Consider the following 21391-nt stretch of genomic DNA (forward strand, 5'->3'; position numbering starts at 1 on the left):
TCAAAAACACTACCACAACGATTTATTTTCAGTTCCCAGTTGCCACGGGTCTACATCAGTACATTTGACCATAGCAACAATTGAAGACATTTGAAAAGGGCAACACGATTCACCTTTCCTTGTCAAGTAATGCCATTATGTCAAGGACATTTAAACTAAATTAAGAGCATTCTCCTGCAAGAGTGAAATTTTTAGCAGGAGCAAGAAGTTTAGTGATTGTCTTCGTATGCAGAGAAAGAAAACATTAGTCCTCACTCTCACAAGATTGGTAGGCCACCTACAAACAAAGGATTGAATGAAAAAATGGCATTTTGTCTGTCGTGTATGTATAGTACACTTAACACTAGCTTCCATATTTGTCTCCACTATTTAGTTATGCCAGGGAGGTTGGTATTTTCAATACTTCAATATTCTATGGATGTTACAATTACAAACTAGCTACTGCAGACTCCAGCATACTGACGAACATTCATTAATGCTAACACCACAACGAACTCCCAAGAATCTTTACTAAAGCAAAAGTAGTCAGTTAGTGGGTCAAGAACCTACAGTCATCAGTAATGGATGATTAGTTTTCAACCAAGTAATTCTTACCCCTCCATGTGCCCCCACTGAATCCAAATCCAACTGCACAGATAAACAACACCATCAACACCATAAAGAACTGTTATAACTGTTCTAATCATGTAGTCTAATGATCAGTTATAACATTCCACAAGTCGGCAAAATGGAGACATGCATTTGCACAACGATAAGAAATTCCTGTCAGAAATAAAAAACGATGGTCCCATGCAAGCAACTTTTAAGCACTGCTTAAAGAAATTGCCCCATGCAAAACAATATCGATTTATGCATTTTTGCGTGACGAATCCAAATATGTTTTCAGAATTTCTCCATAAACCATTGCCTTATACATGCATATCATTATGCATAGTATTGAAAAGCAGCACCATGGAACATGAAGCCCTCTGTGTTGGCAGGATATTGCTGAACACAAAGATGTTTTTGAGGTCAAATATAAGCAGAAATAAACCTATACATTTTAGAAGTTTGTTTGTACATATTGTAAGTTTAATAACAGCATTATTTATGCATAGGTTATATATATTTATTGTAAAATGTATTTGCTGTCACTTATATAGCTGTTAGAAATATTTGAATTTAGCATGAAAAGTACTACAAGGGTCACCAATTTTAATTTGTGGGACAAAAAAAAAAAAAAAAAAAAAAAAAAAAAACAAAAAAAAGATTTGGCCATTTTCAAGTATGTTTTGCACACCTGCTACTCTACAGTCTTTCCCCACCAATATGAAAGTCTCTGTAACCCACAGCCAAGATGCTATGTGGTACTCACTGACTGTGCAAAGAATCCTGAATGCCCAAAACTGTGTGATTGTATAATAACTTGGTGGTTGTTTTTGTTGTAGTCTAGTTGTAGTACTGAGGGCATGTCCTCAGAAAAGTGGACAGGCCGTAATCCTGGGATACTCTCTTAAAGAAGAGGGGTAATGGAGTGCAGTGAGCATAGTAAACTACACCCAGGGATGGAACTACCAGAATTACAACTCAGTGTTCAGTTTGTAACTTTGCTATTGGTGCTCTGGATAGGTGCTCTGCATTCATCAACAGACAACACAGACGTAAGCGCAAGATAAAGTTGCTGCTCACGCTAGCACAAGTAAATTGGCTACTGACCTGCAGGGTGCTCCTGCTCCTAACTGACATTTGCTCATCTTCATCTGAAACCTGTAAAGACAGAAAGAAGAAGAAGAAAAAAAAAGTCACATTTTCTTGGAGCAGAAACAATTGTCTTTGGAACATGCCACAGGTATTCCAGCTACAAAAGTGCTAGCTCTTTCACTTCCACTCCCATCTGGGACACCATCTGCTTGCTGCTTTTCCTAAACTTCGGCACAGGTTCTTTTCCTTTTTCAATTTCACATCACTCTTCTGCTTATAACTGAAGGCATGGTTTGCACTCGCAAAACCCAGAACTCAGTCTTTTATTTATCACATGCCCAGCATGTCAGCGACATTATACATTGAAATGCTTGCAGTGAGGCTCAGGGCAAATTAACGTCAAAAGAGGTGAAAAAAACAAAAATAAAATACAGTATGTAGTAATGCAGTTTACAGTGCAAGATACAAGTATAAAAAAAGCAAAATATTAAAATGCACATATGTTCATTTTGTATTTACTGTATGTTTCCTGACTCAATTAATCCTGACTCAAATAATAAGGTTGTGGCAATATGTTCAATTAACCATGTTTCATTTAAAAGCATAAAATCAAACCCATGGTCTATACAGAAATCATTAATTAAAAGAGATTTGTTTGCGAGTGAGCTAATATTGAGAAGAACTAACTTGGTAACCTTTGCTTCAAAAGCTGTGGCTCACACTGCATGTTCGACACCTTCACGGCATCTGACATGTACTCCTTTTTTTCTGTTTCTGATAAGCACTGGTATGGTAAAGATTACTGGCATGCTGTGTCCAAGACTCTTCTGAAAACATGTACTGCTGACATCAACACTGTAGTAGCAAGCAGCAGGGACCTGAAGAATATCAAAGTGGTGTCTTCTTCCATTAGGGTGGATGGTGAGTGGGGCTCCTGTTGGCGATGGGGTAGAAAGTGAAGCTGCCTTTCTGGTGGTTGAGGAGCTCGTCCCTTTCTTTGCGCTCTAGGTGGTGGAGTAGCGTAACTCTTTAGGAGAAGGTCTTGGTGATGGAAGTGAATATGGGGCAATAGAAGAAGGCAGAGGGAAGCTGGGCTGATTTTACACTGTACCTGAGGGCTGGCTGACCAGGAATGTGATAGCCTCATCCTAGCCGATACCAGATTCTTCATTGCTGCTGGGAGGTTCGGGTGGGGTGTGTGGAGATGGTGTACAGTGTAGAGTCCTCCCGGTGTTGTGGTGCCCCTGGAAGCTGATAACCTTGGTGATCATTGTGGCTCTCATGCAAGGTCTGCAGCTCAGGGCACCCACAGTGGGGAGAAGATGTAGCTATGGAGTGATCAAATCTGTTGATGCAATGAAGTCCTTGGGTGTTTTTCACTGTGTCGCCACTAAAGGGTTGGATAAATCGACTTTTCACATCCCTTTTGTTTGTGTGCCATCTATCTTGCCAAAAAGAATGGTCTCTTACCAAAAACAGGTTAAAACTGTCAATAAAATGTTCAGGCTGTTTAAACTACAGTTTTTGTGCGGCCAAATGTTTAAATCATAGTAGCTTTGAAAATATTTGTTCTCCATTCAGGCAGAGGACCACTGAAATATTTGTATGTTGGCCTTCCTAATTTGGTTGAAGATGTTATTAAAGTACCTTTTTATTAACTCTGACTCCTGCTTTACTGTGTTATCCTTACAGACATGAACAGTTACTCACTTTACTGTTGTGTAGTCAGTCAGTATTGTGGGCAGCTTTTCATTTAACTCTGAGACTGTCCAGGCTTACACTGAACTATGACCATTTCTGATTTCACGCCATAGACGGAGACGTTTTTATGCATTTCTTTCCTATTGCAGAGCTGATAAACAAAGCTAACAAAGTTTATGGCTTGGCAACTCAATGGGTGCCATTTTCTTAATAATAATAATAATTATATTATTAATATAATAATATATTTATTTAATCCATTTTAATTAATATAACTCAAATGTGCACCGACAGCTTTGTTACATACAAATGTAATATTCTGACAGCCAGTCCATCCTATGGAGTCAGAATGGCTGGCTACATCTTACTAAACTGGTTGCAACACCATGTTGATAAAACCCTCTTGTATGTATACACTCTTTATACATCATTCCCTATTAAGCACAGACTTAGTGCTGAAGCACAGGAAGAGAGAAATAATGAGCGGCACGAGAAAGCAAAGAAGAAAAAGCTACTAACCGAGCTGTGTCTCAGAGAGGGGCGTGCGTAGCGCGCGCTGTTCTCCTACAAAGCCCGGTGGAACGAAGGGAAAAGCAGAGATGGGAAAAACAAAACAAACAAACAAACAAAAAAAAAAGAGCTGAAGATATGATATGAACAGGCAGGGAGAACGTACATGTGATTCACAGCACAAAGAAGCCCTTGATGCTGCTAAATTGGCAAAACATGCAGGTAATAATCTAACCAACATGCAGTGAGACGACTTGCACAGAAATGTTAAGACTGGCATCAGGGCCCAATATGTTATATCCTACACTTACAATCCAAAACTACTCACTTTCAGTCTTTTTACTTTTTGGTGTACAAGCTAAATAAATGTCATGCTATACCACACATTGTTCTTGCCTTTGTAGTTACTGTGAGACATGCTCATCCTGTAATTCTAGCTAGCTACTAATAGTAGGAACAAAAGAACAACCGTCAAACATGCACAGAGTACCACAGTGAAGCAAGACATCAAAAACAACAAAGGCCTGTATAGCCTCGAAAAACATCCTCTGAATGTGAAAATACCATCCATTGCTCAATGTCCCCCCATTTGCTGTCCAGGTTATCCAATCCATAGTATTTCTACACATGGGACAGAATGCAAGGTGAGGAATAAAGCCGAAGAGAGAGGTTTAGATAGGAAAGACTTAGAAAAGAATGTATTCTTAAATACTGAAATGTAAACAATGAGACAAGGCTTATTAGAATTAACCAAAATTAAACAGACAGTATTACAATTATGATGCAGACAAGCAAAGACGCCTACCTTCTGAACCTGATAGATCTGTAGAAAGAATGGACAGCATGTGAAAAATGATAAGGAAAGCCAGAGAGGGTCTGACAGACTTTAATTCCATGATCAGCTACCTGCAATGAAAACTTCATTCTGAGCACAGAATTTAGCCCAAATGGCTAACTGAACACCCAATGATAATCAGTGATGTTTAGAATGTGTATAGTTTTAAACAGTCCAGACAACATCCTTTTCAACTTCCTGAGCCGTTTATGCTGCAAGAAATTAATAGGAGATTCCGTATAACAGGACAATTCGATTCAAATGTAATAAGATAAAACTAAATGTCACATAATAGAAGTTGTGCTTATATTAATTGATAATCCATTTAATAGTCTTAGTTACTTTTTTGACAACAAAAACAAGCAGGATTCTTAACCTACTAAACTCAGAATGTTGAATTTACAGCTGTACCCAACACATGGCTTCCTAAGTCTATACATCTATACACAATACAAAAGGTATTCTGCTTATTCTTAAGTCATTTGCAGAAATATTTCCTCAGTAACCAAGCAATACTATACTATTCATTATCATGTACCAACACTTGATGGTCAGTATAACTGACTGGCTTGTCATAGATAGTTCAGATGTTTGTGAAGTTATCCATTTCTGTTCAGCTGCACCACTTACTATATCATCCCACATCTTTAAACTGCTTTCCTTATGCTTCTTACAAAAGCTAAAAGTAAGACGGTTTATCATTCTGTCCATTTCCACATTCATCGTGAAAAAAAAAAAAAAAAAGTGCCCACCTATTTCCTTGTATGCTCTCAGTACTAAAAGTGCACCAGTGCTCCATTAATTACTGTTTAATCTTCATTAGTTATCCACATACTGGTATGGGTTTTATAACACGTCTTCTACTAATAAAACGCCAGCATTTCATTGTCCTGTACATTTCCCCAAGTTGAAAGGCAAAAATGAAGAAATGCTTAGCATTCCTTAGAATAGCAATATTGAGCATTTCCCTTTAGATTATATGACCAGTGTATTTTATAAAGAGTTATCAGCATTACAGTCTTGCAGTCTCATTTCAGTTTTAATTGTACATATTTGCAGTATTCAACCATATGTTGTTACTGAAGCACTGGAACTCTTGACCATCAAATGCCACACTTCCTTCCTTCCTTCCTTCCTTCCTTCCTTGGAAATTTACTTCCATCATTGTCAGTGCCATTTACATTCCACCTCAGACAGACACGGATATCGCCTCACATGAACTACATGAGGCTCTCACCCAATACCATACTCATCAACACATCAACTGGCCCACCAGAGGCGAAAAGACACTGAGCCACTGTTGCATTCAGCTACAAGGCACAGCCTCATCCACCATTGGGGAAATCAGACCATCTAACTCATGCCTAAATAGAAAACAAAGGCTGAAACAGCAAGCCCCTGCTCCAATGGAGTTCATGCATTGGATGGACCAATCAATGACTGCTTTACAGGATGTTCCTGATGACACAAGATAGATCCCATCTCACAAGCCAGTCAAAGTAGTCAAAACATATCCTGATATCACAGCACTCTCATCACCTCAGACCTGGGTCTTTCTCCTGTCTTAAGTCTGGGGGCAAGAGACCTGTATGTGTGCTGCAGTTGAATGCCACTGGGCAACCGGTGGCAACCTAAAAGGTCCATAACGAAGATCTCAAAGTATTTAGTCAGGCATGTGCTCTTCATCCCGTCGGGGACACACAACAGGCATAAATTTTAGCTTCTGCTTCAACCTTCAAAGGAATCTTTTTCTCTCAACTGTGTGACCTCCTTAGTTATGCTCCAACATTACTCCATGTCTGTGTGGTGCAGAGATCTCTCCATTTTGTTTCTCTCTGAATGTTGCCATCTTTTCCTCTAGTCCATGAAGGCTGTATTTTAGGTCATCCATCTGTGCAAAAATAGCCTGACCGCCTGCAGTTGTAGCAGACATGAGCTCACCAGAGATGAATTCGCAGTTTGGCTGCATGCTTTCTGCCACTATTGGAAGAAAACGTTTACTAGCAGCTTTAGCGGTCGCTGCCATTTCAATTTCTTTCTCATCCTTTTCCAGTCAGTTAGTTTAACTGCATGCTAGAGGTGATGAGTGGTATAGTTATGCAATATAAAGGCCAAAATAACCAAAGAAATTTTGTAACTGCTGTTTACATGACTTATGTCATTCTTGTGTAAAATTCTTAATGAATTTGATGAGTGAAGTAATTAGAAGCTAGAGTCCCTGTTGAAGCCATTCATGCTTTGGGCCCTGAAGCCTGAAGTGGATTTGGCTTCAACATAAAAGGCAAAAACAAACCCACAACAAGTGACTTTTCCCTTGAGTGGAGAAAGGCATGACATCACCCAAGATGCAATGTTGTTGGCCCACAGAAAGTACAAGTTTTCTCGACAGGATGCGAAATGCTACTGAAAACTTCAAATATGGTATTATTTATCTGAGAATTATTCACTTATCAGAATTATTATTCTGTTCAATCAGAATTATCCAATAAGTCACCTCTGCAATTACCAGTGATGCTTTGACAGAATAAATACAAATACATTTTGCATCCATTCTGCTCTGAAACCAACTTTATGTATGAATCCCAGAAGATCGTAGCCTATGCCAATTACCAGAAGCTAATCAAATCAAAGTTGCTTTAAATTTTGGAAAACTATTTATTCTCTGGGCAAGGGAACTATTTGGTGATGCCTTCACTCCTCATTCTCTTCTCATTTTCTTTAAAATGCCACCTTTCTTGCCACTCTTTCCACTTATAGTTAATTTCATGAAGAAAAATGACATTACCAGAGGATGACAGGATTTTGAAAGGATTTTGTCATTTGCATTCAGGCCACAAAATAAGGCATTCTTGTGGCGTTTTACCTGAACCTGATAGGCTTCATATCCTTGTGCTGTTTGCAGGCTCTTTTTACCTCTCATAATTCCAACTGGGTGTTTAAATTATGTTTTCCCCATGCTCTTTTTATCCAGTGCAATGAAATTCTGTTTAATGCAGAATTGAAAGATTAAGACTTAACAATATGGACCAAGATGATATAGTATTCTGCTACTACTCTTGTATTTTACACACACGTTAACCTCAGAGCCTTAGTGATTCCTGCAGAATGCAGGCATAAAGAGGTTATAGTTTCAGGAAGGTTATTAAAAAATGTCTCAGCAGATTCATGCTCTAATCAGAATCCCAGAAAAAAAAAAAAAGGGACCCATAATTGAAATTGTTTTTGGAAACAATCATGGGTGGTTTCTTCATTGGTGGTCTTTGTTAATGCAACTTTTGAATTTCGAGAAAAAAAGCTTTTTACTGGGGCTGGTAACACAGTAACACACAACTATCAAACTTAGCTACATACGTACATTCATGCACTCACACATTACCTAACCTTTAACCAAAGGACACAATCCACCAAAGGCCTATTTATTAGGCTGCTGATATTGTATGTCCCACAGTTTGTTCAGCTAATGATACACCAAACTAATGAGCAACGTGCAAGACTTTAAAGACAAAATGTCTTTATAGCCTGTTTAATGTAATTTTTGCAAACTAATGTGCAGTCATGTTATTAAAATTTGACCCAGACCGAGTAGCACATTTGAAGACAATGTTCTGAGCTCAGCAGGTCCTGAAAAGCAAATGTGAGTATTAATCTGATTTTACCTCTTTCTGCTGCCTCTCCAGCTCCTTCATGCGGATCTCACGTGCCTCTGCTCTGGCTGCCCTCTTAGCTGCCAGTCTGGCCTCAGCCTAAAGGGGAAAAGGGAAGAACGGTTTTAATGTAAAGCGTAAGCTGCGACTAGCACCCAGCACTGCCTATACTGTTCATACATAAAGCTCAAGCGGGATTCGAGCCGTCATTTAGATCAGAGATGCCCTACTCCTATCTTTGATCTGGCCAATTTTAGTTCTAACACACCGGATTAGCTAAGTAGTGTGTGTAGTTCAGGGTTGGAACTGTAAACTGTAGAACACAGGTGTGACCTCTAAGTCTGAGTATATTGATAATGAACAATGACTAACAGGATATCAAACACATTTTTTGCCAACAGTCAGCAGGATTTGTGTGTGTTTGTGTGTCCTATGTTGTGCCCTTACTGAGGTCCCCATTATCTTCAATGTGGTTTTAAACTTTAAGTTAAAATGTTAAGTTAAACTAAAACGAAGAAGCATCCATCTATCCATACCCATTGAAAGTCCATTTTTCACCCAATATTTTGTGCATAGAGTATCAGTTTGCTACATGAACATTTTTACTTGTATGCCGTTGTCTCATGAAAGTGCTGATGTCCTGAGTAAGCGTCATTAGACTTCATCTGTAAACAAGCCCTTTTAAGGGAATCTCTCTCTCTCTCTCTCTCTCTCTCTCTCTAAAGAGGGGAACTGAAGTAATGAGTTGGAGTACACCATGACAGAGAAAGAATTAGCTTCCTTCCTGTGAATGACTGTAGCAAAGAGTGCCATGACACCAACAAACCACATCCCAAAATGTCAGTCTCACCTCAACTACAGCCAGACAAGGCCATTTCACACCACCTATTATGCGCATATGCACCAGTAGCCTACTATCCTACCTTACATAGATCAAGTAAACATGGAGAGATCGCAACAATCTGGTTGCTTGCCACTTAGAGTTTAGTGGCAACAGAACTTACACTAGTTACGGTACCTGCGCCCTATAGCGGTGCCATGCAATTCAATATGTTTGAGGCAATCATATATTTAAGCGTGACACATGTACTTTTCTTTTGGTAACATTTTTGTAACATTAGTGTCAGCCAATCAGCAGTCATTTAGTGAGATGGGAGAGGGAGAGAAGCCAATAGCGTGGAGTGAACAGATTGCTAAGGATAAAAGTCTGATGTCTGTACCAGAGTTTGTCATTTTAAATAAGTACCTGTTAGAATATGAACATGTTTAAGTCTGCACTGGTTGTTGAATGGAGAACTTAAACGAGCAGTCTCACGCTGTTTTACAGAATCGTTTTCAACGTCGGCCACAAGCTCGTTACCCTTGAACATTCTAGAGAAGGTAAACTAACTCAGTTGTCTAAACACTGGAGTTTTACAGCTTTCTTTCTAAAGTATTTTTTAAAGCTTACTTTATAAAAGTTGGCCAGCACACTCAGCAAATGTTTACCCTGTTCTTTGTGAGGTGTGCCCGTCTCAACTTTATCGAAGACTAAGAATTTCCAGGTAGCAACTTGGATGACCTGAAGAGCCAGCTAGGTTGGTTTTGGGCAGTCTCTCAAATCCACTACGCTGAGGTGCTTGCAGCAGACACTATGGTGTTAGAGAAATAAGTTCCTTTGCCGAGGTACTTTTAGAGAGTTTCTTTTTATGTGTGGTGTGGACCCACAATTATTTAGTGTAGTTTCATTTTGTTCATTCAATTGTACATCTAATTGTAATTTATTGAGTTTAAGAGTTGTGTCCTCTGAAATTATTTCTATCTAGTTTTTAAATATATTTACTTTCCATATACATAAATAATTTATATGGTAGAATATTGCACTTTGGAGCATCTTATAAATCCTAATCACATCAAGATCAGAAAAAACCCAGGGACACATCCATAAATCAGGGTGATAATATATAGCCTACGAAATTCCTGGGCTACAGGGCCCTACAAAAGACTGACTTCTAGTCAGCAAAATGCTGGGGCAACATCTGCAAACTGTACAGAAAACCATGCCCTTGCATAATCATAAATAACATTTAACGTCATCTTTGTAATCTTTTTTAGAATGTTGTGAAAGTAGCAGTAAAAACACAAATTGCTTTAAAACGCATCTGACAAACAACTACAAAACTAAACTATTCTAGGAAACTGCATTTTATGACAACAGGAAGATAAAGAACCGAGGCATTTACAACCAACCATAGATCACACCCTTCCTGCACTATTCATAGGAAGCTACTCATTGTAGCCAACAAAGCCTCCAGTCTATCAGTCAGACCTTACATAGTTTATTATGCACACACATACAATATATGGGACAGAGCAGAACATGTTATGAAGATATGAAACAATACTTTCATGGTGTATTTGCATCTCATGTGCATATTTTATGAATATATCTTATACAAACACATTTGTAACACTAAGAAGCCGAATCTCATTAAGAACACGTATCTACTTCCTACTTGAAACATATATTCTTGCAGTTATCAAAGTAACCATACTGTCCATAACACTGAAGCCTAGGTCATTTGTGTTTTGCACACATTCTCAACTTGCAGGTGTCTTGCAGAAAAAAAAAGAAAAAGAGATAAGCTAGACAAATTTATCCTACTTGTTTCTCTCTACCCCTGGCTTTATCTCCCTCTCGTAGCTATTTTTAATGACATGTGGATCCAAGCTCTATCAGTGCCCCAGCGAGCTTCTAATTCAGGCAAATATTCTGTGAGCACTTCTGAAGAAAATGGACTGCTTGTTTATCTAGTTCCCACCAAAAACTGCTCAGTGTTCAGCAAGTTTGACACTGGACACATTGGGTTTCTGAGGGCAAGGTATACATGTACCTACTTTTCAATATTTTTAAAAAGCAGATTTTAATCATTATAGGTTTAGGTGTATATAGAAAATGAATCCACAAAATCTCATGTACAGCCATCTCTCAAGTAAGTCCGGATAGCTCTAGTACTCAGTGATTAATAAACTGAGATACATCTTCTAAAAATTCAAATAGACACTTCAGTAGTTCAAGGTGTCCATTCATACACATATGGTATAATTTACAGTGATTTTGTAACCCTTAAATTAATTATATTTTGTAAAGAATAAAGAGACTGACGGAGACATTCGATACAATAATGAAGATGGAGCAGAGAAGGAAGCAGAGATGATGAGATTAGTTAAGTCACATCAGTCTCTACTGCAATATTCAGTTACTCACTTGCTCAACTGACCACAGGAAATTACTCAAAGAAATATTTGCTGTCGTGCAGTTCCTTCAACCATGATTTTTCTGTGTCCTGCTAGATTTCATAGTTTTTCACCATATGGCCTATGGTATTTTTAGAACCATTCAAAACAAATTTAGTAAAAAATGATAGGAGTAGCAATGTTATACCTTATACATCATATAAGAGAAAAAGTAAGTAATATGTGGTTGACTAAGATGTAGACAACAGCAGTAGTCTGAGATGCCACCAGATTAACCAGCGGCAAATTTCTCATATCTTGCATATATTATTAAAAAAATTAAGCTTTCATATAGAAACTAACCCATCAATTTCAAATGATCCCAAAACAAATATTTGCCTACAAAAGGTCTGGGTAGACCATAAAAAAGGATTTACACATTATAAATTAACAGGGAACAAGGAACTGTCATGGGATGCCAATTAAGTTAATTAATTAATTAAGGAAATTAAGTTTTCCATTACATACTTTGCATGTGCATTCAGACATTTCTGGGGCCTGAATAAATAGTGTACAACCAACAGAGAATACATAAAACAGGAAAGTGTTTACAATCTTTTGTAACAGTTACAAAGAATCTTGAGCACTTCAGCATCAGAAACGGTTATTATTCAGTAGCGTAAAAGAGATTTATATCATTGCTATATTCTGGTATATACAGTGGTAATAAATAATTAATCAACACATTTTTTAACATATTACTAATGCAGCAATTCACACAACATTCAGACCAGGCAGTAATATTAATTCAACCAGAAAGTAGTTTGTGAACATATTTCCGAGTTGGCCAAAGTCATTGTAACAGCATGAAACCTATGACTATGTTAACAGAAAATCAGTCTAACTCATTAAGAGGTGCAGATACACCATACTGCAAAAAGTATTCTCACCCATCCAAATAACTGAATTCAGGTGTTCCAATCACTTCCATGGCCACAGGTGTATAAAACCAAGCACCTAGGCATGCAGACTGTTTCTACAAACATTTGTGAAAGAATGGATCGCTCTCAGGAGCTCAGTGAATTCCAGCGTGGTACCGTGATAAGATGCCACCGTTTGCAACAAGTCCAGTCATGAATTTTCCTCGCTATTAAATATTCCACGGTCAACTGTTAGTAGTATTATAACAAAGTGGAAACAATTGGGAGTGACAGCAACTCAGACAGGAAGTGGTAGGCCACGTAAAATGTGCGCAGAGGTCGCCGACTTTCTGCAGTCTATCACTACAGACCTGCAAACTTCATGTGGCCTTCAGATTAGCCGAAGAACAGCGGGTAGAGAGCGTCATGGAATTGGTTTCCATGGTCGAGCAGCTGCATCCAAGCCTTACATCACCAAGCGCAATGCAAAGCATCAGATGCTGTGGTGTAAAGCATGCGGCCACTGGACTCTAGAGCAGCAGAGACATCTTCTCTGGAGTGACGCATCATGCTTCTTCATCTGTCAATCCGATGGACGAGTCTGGGTTTGGCGGTTGCCAGGAGAACAGTAGTTGTCTGACCGCATTGTGCCAAGCGTTAAGTTTGGTGGGGGGGGGGGGTTGTGAGTTGGGCTTGGCCCCTTAGTTCCAGTGAAAGAAACTGTTAATGCTTCAGCATACCAAGAGATTTTGGACAATTTCATGCTCCCAACTTTGTGGGAATAGCTTGGGAATCGCCCCTTCCTGTTCCAACATGACTACGCACCAGTGTACAAAGTACAATTAGCATGTCCAATACTTTTCCCTGAGTCATTACACTTTATTGCAAAAACTTGTTTTTAGCCAAGTAGTTTTATTGAAATAATATCTACATTTCATGTGAAAAACATTGGAAATATGACTTTTTAAGAAACTGACAATTGTTGAATAAATAATTTTCCCCCACTGTATCATGCTTGAATTTTAGCTTATAAATATGGTCATGTTTGTGTGCATCTTTATTATGCTGTAGCATGATCTTAAAGTAGCCTTTTATTTAGAAGCTTCACTTAGGATGTGCACTTCGCTTCAAGGTACCTTCAAAGAATGGATACTGCTAGCATTAATCAACCAAGAGTGCAAGTCCGTGAGTCCTAAAGGTTCTGACGTTTCACAGAGATTGCATAGACTGCCTTTTACGCCCACAAACAACTCAGTAGCTTTAGAGACATTCTTTGCTAGGTTGTGTTTGAGATACCATTAAGCCACGTCATGCACCTTACAGCGGTAGGCACTTGGGTCATCACTGGATATAAGGTGGATCACAGTGGTGTCATCTATGAACTTTGATTATTGTATGATTGTGTCCAAGTATAGAAACAAGTATGACAGCCACCCTTTCCAGACTAATTAGCATCAAATCATCACTACATTCCAGAATTTTTTATTCTAAACTTTAATGTTGTAATAGTGCCTTAGGAAAAATAAAATAGTGAACACTAAATACAAGACAGTGAACTTTAAAATCATATTTTCAATATCTGCTCTGAAACTGATTATATATCGTTGTCACACTCACACCTTAACCTCACTTACATTTAGCATCTAGCTGAGGCTGTTATGCAGAACAACTTTACAAAAGTGCTGTCATCCACTCAGAGAATGCATCCTAGCCAGTGCAAACAGCTTAGGGTCCAAATACCATTAAGATACTGCTGGATACAGGCCTGAATGCTGATAGTTTGAAACAATAAATCACAAAATAAGCGCAATACCAAACAACAATATGTGCTCACTTTCCTGGGAAGGCAAGAAAATAGCAGACTGGACAAAAACCTCATGTAAATCAACTGTCCATCTGTCTTGCTGACCCTCAATAATGTCATGGAAGTTTGGCTTTGATTTTAATCATTTGTAAGGGCATGTTGGGTAATGAATGTTTCAAGATGGCAAATGTAAGACAAATGAAGGCAGGGGCAAAGTTGTGGTGGGAAGTTCACATAACACAACATGAACATGAATGTCATGGCAATATTTCAATTTCAATGTTTCAGTATTCCAGGGATTTCAATCATTTCCTTGGGCAGAATGAGTGTACAATATACAATTTAACTGAAAAAAGAATTTGGTCCACAAATTAATTTTTTTTTTCTACTGAAAATGCAGAAATGAAGAGTTCAAAGAAATCACTGAAAGTCCAATACTGCTATGATATTTTATGTCCACAATGGATATACATGCAACAGAAAAACAGATCAGAGAGTGACAAGTTTTAACAAAACCTTCTGTTCTTTTCAGTTCCTAAAGGAGTGAGGAAAACCTTGAGTGGTTAAAGCTAGAGAGAATGGAGTTTCAACAAACGTGTATATAAACTGACCACAAATAACACTAAATGTTTCCTACTAGAGCTATAGTTTTTGAAAAAGTGTTTGCTGATCAGAAAGCCTGAAGAAAGGACACTATTAAACTAGTAAAATACTTTTACATATAATCTTACATTCAGGGTTTGATTAACGATGGAATACATGTAATGGCATTATAAACAAGCATACCAAAAAGGCAAAAGGGCTTCATTAGAGTCACAGAAAAAAAGCAATAATCAGAGTACAAGTGCATTTTAAAAAATGTGATGATTTGCAGGACTGCATTACAACTTAACCAGGACCGCTTACTCCTCCTCATTTCTTGCACCCCTCCGCGTCCAGACCTCCCCTCCCGCCCTTGGAACAGTGTTTCCATGACTAAAATAGTGTCAGCAAATGTACGCTGCATTTAAGTTTTAAAATATGCACCATGAATTGCGTTCCTACCACGGATGCGTTTTGGCTCCTTTATAAAATATTCCCTTCAAATGTGTGACTGAAAACAGTGCATTTCATGATTCAAATCATGCTTTCCTTTCCATTTAATAAAAATAATGTTAGTGATCTATTATTTCCTGAAACATGGAGGAAAGCCCTTTTCCCAAGCAACTTTTCCAGTATCAGAAATGTCAGAATATTATTATTATGTGGTTTGAGTAAGGTGCATGTCTTGCTTGCATGTAGACTGATATATTAACATGGCAAAATCTGTTTTATTAGGCTGCATTATTTAAATAATTTTTTTTCACAACTGGAATGTTGGTGGCTATACTGAATGGTACTGGAATGGATTAATGTAATCCAGAAGTAAAGGATCATAAATACGATTGTTACTTTAATATAGGAATCCTTTGGATTTGGTTAAATATACATTTTTAACAGGTAATCTATAACATAATACATTTTTTTAAATAACCTTCCCAGCACTTATTATATTATGTAATATTTGGTTGAACAAATTGGTTAGTAGCCCTAGTATAAACTATCACTGCAATGACTGCTCTAGTACAAACTATCCCTTCTATCACTGCCCTAGTATAAACGATCACTATAAAGTACTCATTATTTTGGCTATTATTTCAAACTATTACTCCCTTATCGGGGAGTTCTCACTGGTATATATACAGGCTGCTTTGACTTATCAGTCAGCAAGGAAAATGGATCAAAACCCGAAGGACACTTCAAACTTGCCCTTTAACAAACACTTGAACGCAAGCATGCTAGAAAAAAACTTGCACCTTCACACTGAACACTAGAGTTCAGATCAGATGAACGCAAACTCATAAAGCAATTTATGATAAGTTGAAAAACAACAACTAAAATATTCTTGTGGGCACCTATACTTGAAATTCTTCCCTAGGAAATCCTTTCCTGAATCAGAATCCAGTTTATACAGACTACACTATCATGTCTACTTCATTGCAGTTTCAGTAGACATTTAAATTATGCATTCACATAAAAAAAAACAAACAAACAAACAATGCAGCTTCATGCTTTTTTCACCCCACCAAAATTACCAATGGGAAACAAAAACAAAACAACAATAAAACTCTTTTCACATCTGGGCCTGTTCTCACAACTAGCAGTGCCAACAGCTGATCTTTAACAGCTCTATTTTTAAAACCCTTGTTACAAAATCAGCCAACTCATCAGAACTGACATACCAGTGTGAGAGGAGGAGCCAGTGTGGGACCCCACATTCCCAGCACTTAAAGGCAAACGATTTCATGGACTGTGAGAAATCCTTCTTATCAGTCAGAGAGTCTACAGCATCTTGTCATCCCAAAAACAGCTAGAAGAGCACACAAAGGAAGATAAGGCAGCGACACCTTGATACAACCTTCATTTAGCTTCCTGTAATAAAAGTTTTAAACTTTTAGACATATATAATATAGATTATTTGTTCATTGTTTAATAGCTGTGCTACATCATCAAATATTAGACCAAAGAGCATTTAAGGAAGTAGTTTCAGTGAAAATGATGCAAAGCTGCTCCAACTTCCTGCTTAGTCTTCTTACTGCATCAAGTGTTACTGGGCACGTTTCAGTTTTTAGCGTTACTCGGCACAGTTCTGTTTCTCCTTCCAATGAACAAAGTGCATGTGTTGCATCATAAAATGTAAACTAAATTCCAATATGAATAATTTCACTTGCACCTGTTCCTGTTGCATTTGTCAGTTATTTGTGTTTTTTTTAATTGCTGAACAGCAATGAATACATTTAGGAGTTTACATACAAGGACCAGAACACTTCTGATTCACTATCAGCACTCCTCAAAGTTGTATAAAGCCAAATTTAAACTGCTGAAGTGGCAGTCACATGGGAGTAGAACAAAAGCCATCATAAATTGGAATAAAGGAAAAAAAACCAACTTGAAATCATTTGTTTTCAGAAATGTATTAAAAATTAGAAATTAACATTAAAGAGTATTGCCCCTGGGACCCAAGTTTCTGTTTATTTCATTTAAAATTTAGCTTTTTCAAATTCTGTGTTTTAATTAATTTTATATTTTGACTTTAATTAAAGTCAAAAACCTCTGCTGCATCTATTTCTTGCACTGTGACCCTATACATCATGATAATATTCTATGTAATATCTGTTTAAACCAGAAAAAAGTCCTCCAGAATTAAAGAAAAACTACAATTCCTCAATGAAATAATAGTGAGAGTACATGGTTTTGCAGATATTATGACAGCTAGAATTGACAAAACAATAATTAATAATGCTGACACTAGTTAGAACGGATTACTTTTCTCTCTTAATTAAAAAAACAGGAAAAACAGGAAGCTTTATGCTATACTATTAAACGTCAGAAAAGAAAACTATACTTTAATTCAGAAGGACAATCACGTAATACATGTTAAATAATACACACCAAGAAACTATTAACTAGACTCATGCAGGGGGATTTTGCATACAGGCCCAAAGCCCAAGGCCCAGTGCCTACATGGCTTGGCCACCTGTCACTGCACACCTGCGCCTGTTTGTCAGCGCCACTGAGATTACAGCACTGCTGCCATGATCTGGCGTAAAACTGGGGATATCTGGCGGGCACACGCTTAAGGAACTAAAGGCATGACAATATTACGATGTAAAGGTAAAGTACCGGGCTACAGAACCATGTCAGAGCCATGTGGACGTGCACCGACACAGTGCCAACCTGTGTGCCCGGAGAGCTGCTGCGATATATAGATATTAACGAACTTTCTTTAACGGGTATTATTCTGAATTAACAAATTATGAGAGCAATAATAAATAAACAAATCTGACAAATACATGTGAAGAGAAGCCTAGCAAAAAGACGCATCGATGTAGGCTTCTTGGGTGGACTAAAACATACCTCTTTAGCGATTATATTCAGCGCGTCCTCCTCAGCAGTGAGTCCGTTTCTGTTAGGCACCCTCTTCCGTCCTGGACCCTGAGATCCCATTGGGCTCGTGTTTTTTTTTTCTTTGATCGTCCTGTCAATTTTAGAGTGAAGAGAAATATCCTTCACAAAAAAACAACTCGTAAGCAGTGAGCCGTGAGCGCCACGTTGGAGAGTTTTCCGGAGTTGCGCTCTCACTGCGCTACGGTCACATCCGTCTTGCGCTCTCTTCCTGACTTTGCCTGCTGAAAACAACGACGGCGATAAATAAGCCCAAGGTCTAAACCTGCCTTTGCGACTCTCTAAGTGCAGTCACGACTCCCGCAGGTTTAAATGTGTACCCCTCCACGAAAGTTGCGGCTCTAGTTGACCGAGACTAGCCGAGTCCTCTCGGCCAGGGTGGGGTCACGCCGCGCTGTTCACACGCGCTTCACTATTTTTGATGATGGGAGCCTGCAGCTAAAAACAGAAACATTATCGCCCGCAAGTCATATGCCTGCCGCTTCTAACTTTAAAGACTACCGGGATATCTTCGAAATGCCAAAAGCGACCATTTATCTTACGTAACTTTTCTGTTTTAATCTGCCCATACCTGTTGTCTCTTGCTACCGGCAATGTGGCAATGTAGAAGCGCGAACGTTGCCTCTATGCACGTTTTTATTTGCTTTTTTTTCCCGCTGTGATCCCGGCCTAGTGCATGCTGACATCTAGTGGTAGAAAGAGAAAATTCACTAAATTGCACAATGCATAAAAATATTTTGGCGTCGTTTAGTTAATTTCTTACAATAAATTGTCACTTGAGATCCAGCAGGTGCACGCATGTACGCAAGAGTGCTTTGTATAGTAGCCTTTTCTCTTCACCTTGCAGGCTTGAATTATTTGCCTACAGTCAGGAGCATCACTAGGCCCAATTTAATGTGGTATGCCATAGTAAAGTGTTTCCATGCCCCACTTTAATTATGGGGGTAAAAACTCCATATGAAAGCTATTATGCTTTACATTTTAACGTGGTTGTTGAGCAGAACTGCATGACACAACAAATTTCCTATAATGACCCAGCATAAATGCATAAATCCTAAATGCTTAATGAGCTACCACTTTCAGTCAAAGCCAGCTTCTTTTGGTTCCTCTCTTTCTATAGACAGTTTCAGGAGCAACACCAACAGACAGATAAACATGCATTTTGGTAACGGAAGTGCAGGTTTTTACTACTGAGCCACAGTGTTGATCCCATTTATTTTACAGCTAAATCAATTAATAAAAGATATGTCAAGATATTGAATGTATGTGTGTCAAAACATTATTCCACTTTTATCCTTACACAGTGATGATGGATGCATACACACAGGCATTTAGATTTAATAAGGTCCTTCAAAATAATAGTCATGCAATAATGGCAGAACCTACGTCAAATCACTATGCAAAACCTAATTATCAGGATTGTATTGGTTATATGAGCAAACTCCCCATATATACCAACAGGAAACATTCTCTAGAATCCTTATAAAATAGTAGATTGGGAGGATGATTTGTTGAAATGACCACCAGTTCATTTTTGAGGGATGTGTGATCATGCAGTTTATTTGTGTATTGACTGGTTTCTATGCTCCGCAAGCCAGCAGGGGTTAAACATTCCAGGTACAGATAAAAGCAGGAGCTTGATGAATGCCTGGAGAAAATGATTGAAAATACACAGAGTTCAAATAACAAGAAAATAATAATACCCCTTTCCCGTTTATGTAAATTCATCCAAAATTATAGGTTATATGAATTTAGAGTTGTTTAGATTTCATCCATGCATATATGTTGACTAGTGTTGCTTAATTAGTATATGAGTTCCAGATGAACTACAATTCCCTGTGATAAAGCACACAACTGCTGAAACTTCTGTTTCGGTTTTGGCTCCGCACATACTCCCTACCTCCAGTGGTGCAGTATGTATTGCCAGAGGTAAGATGCATTAAAAAAGTGCTCCCTGATTTATGTGCCAACGTTGCGAGATACATATTATGATTTGAAATATTGTGAACATAAGTTGCAATAACAATCATAGTATGTAATTTTTCCATATAAAAACTATATTAATGGATATTTTGTTATGCTAAAGAACATATTGTGGGGAACATTTATAGCACCACTAAAAGTGGCCTATGTCGCGGTACAGCCCATCCTCCCAGATGTCTCTCTGTGTGTGTGCGTGCATGTGTGTTCGTTCGTATGGCCATGCCCTCCCCGTTACTGTGCGTGTGTATAAGTCTCCTGTTTAGCAGTGGATGTTGTCTGTGATTGCTCATCCATTAGCCTGTGCGCTACGTTGTCTTTGTTGTGTCTCAGTAAACGTTGTTGTGTGCCATACAGCTCGTCTTTGTATCCTGCCAAGCCTCTTCACGTTACAGAATCACCGACTGCAGAAGGATGCCAGGGAAGAGGAGCAAAAAGAAGAAGAAGGAGGAGAAGGCGCGTAACCGTTCCTCCCCAGCCCTTGCGGGGAAACCCCCCATGCACTCTATCTTGGTAGAACAAGGGAGAGTGCTCCTGGAAAACTTTGGGGGGGCCCTGAGCGTAGTCCAGGGTCGGAGTCTGCGGAGTCCTACAGATCCTCGAGGGACTACAGGAACTGGTACGATTACAACCAGTATCTAGGTTTGGACTCTGCGGGGTCCTATTATCTGCATTGGGACTATGGGGAGGACTACACCAATTACGAACGGAGTGAGGAATACCATGACGTCAGCCTCTGGTCAGATTCGGAGGTCAACAGCCCGGAGGGTCCATCAATGGAGAGCAATGAGCCCCCGGCGCCCAAGGCTCCATCCGAGGCCCGCCACACTACAGTCAGCAAGCTGCCCCACATGTTTCGTAGAGAGGTGGCATCATTGTCATCTGAAGTCACTGCCTCACCTAAGGCACACAGCCCCATAGCTCTGGTGCCTACGTGCAAACCCCAATGAGGCAAGAAGGAGGTGTCACCAGTGCCCGCCCCAGAGACAGGCAAAACAGCCCGTGCGCTTCCTGAAGCGCCTGCCCCAAAGCCACAAAAGCCGTCACCACCCAAACCGGCGATGGGCGATCCCCCACAGGCCGGTCGGACTTCAACCCAGCCGACGACTGGTGGACA

The 21391-nt window shown here is 38.9% G+C and overlaps 1 protein-coding gene across 6 annotated transcripts in view; it reads right to left on the bottom strand.

The window, feature by feature from the left end:
- lrrfip1a (leucine rich repeat (in FLII) interacting protein 1a) overlaps positions 1–18910 on the bottom strand; it is a 39890-nt gene extending 20980 nt beyond the window's left edge. For 2 of the 6 annotated variants that reach the window (XM_027023272.2, XM_027023270.2), the window contains exons 1-7: positions 18247–18910; positions 8383–8469; positions 4697–4714; positions 4456–4512; positions 3901–3945; positions 1696–1746; positions 595–627 (exon numbers count right to left, since the gene is read on the bottom strand). In XM_027023272.2, coding sequence (XP_026879073.2) covers positions 595–627; positions 1696–1746; positions 3901–3945; positions 4456–4512; positions 4697–4714; positions 8383–8469; positions 18247–18336 — 381 coding nt within the window. In that variant the 5' untranslated portion in view covers positions 18337–18910. The remainder of the gene's footprint in view (positions 1–594; positions 628–1695; positions 1747–3900; positions 3946–4455; positions 4513–4696; positions 4715–8382; positions 8470–18246) is intronic. The other 4 variants (XM_027023278.2, XM_027023275.2, XM_027023273.2 and 1 more) reach the window with 4 other exon arrangements.
- Between the last annotated feature and the right edge of the window lie 2481 nt (positions 18911–21391).

Source organism: Electrophorus electricus, chromosome 25 (genome assembly GCF_013358815.1).
Source record: "Electrophorus electricus isolate fEleEle1 chromosome 25, fEleEle1.pri, whole genome shotgun sequence".
Taxonomy (NCBI): Eukaryota; Metazoa; Chordata; class Actinopteri; order Gymnotiformes; family Gymnotidae; genus Electrophorus; species Electrophorus electricus.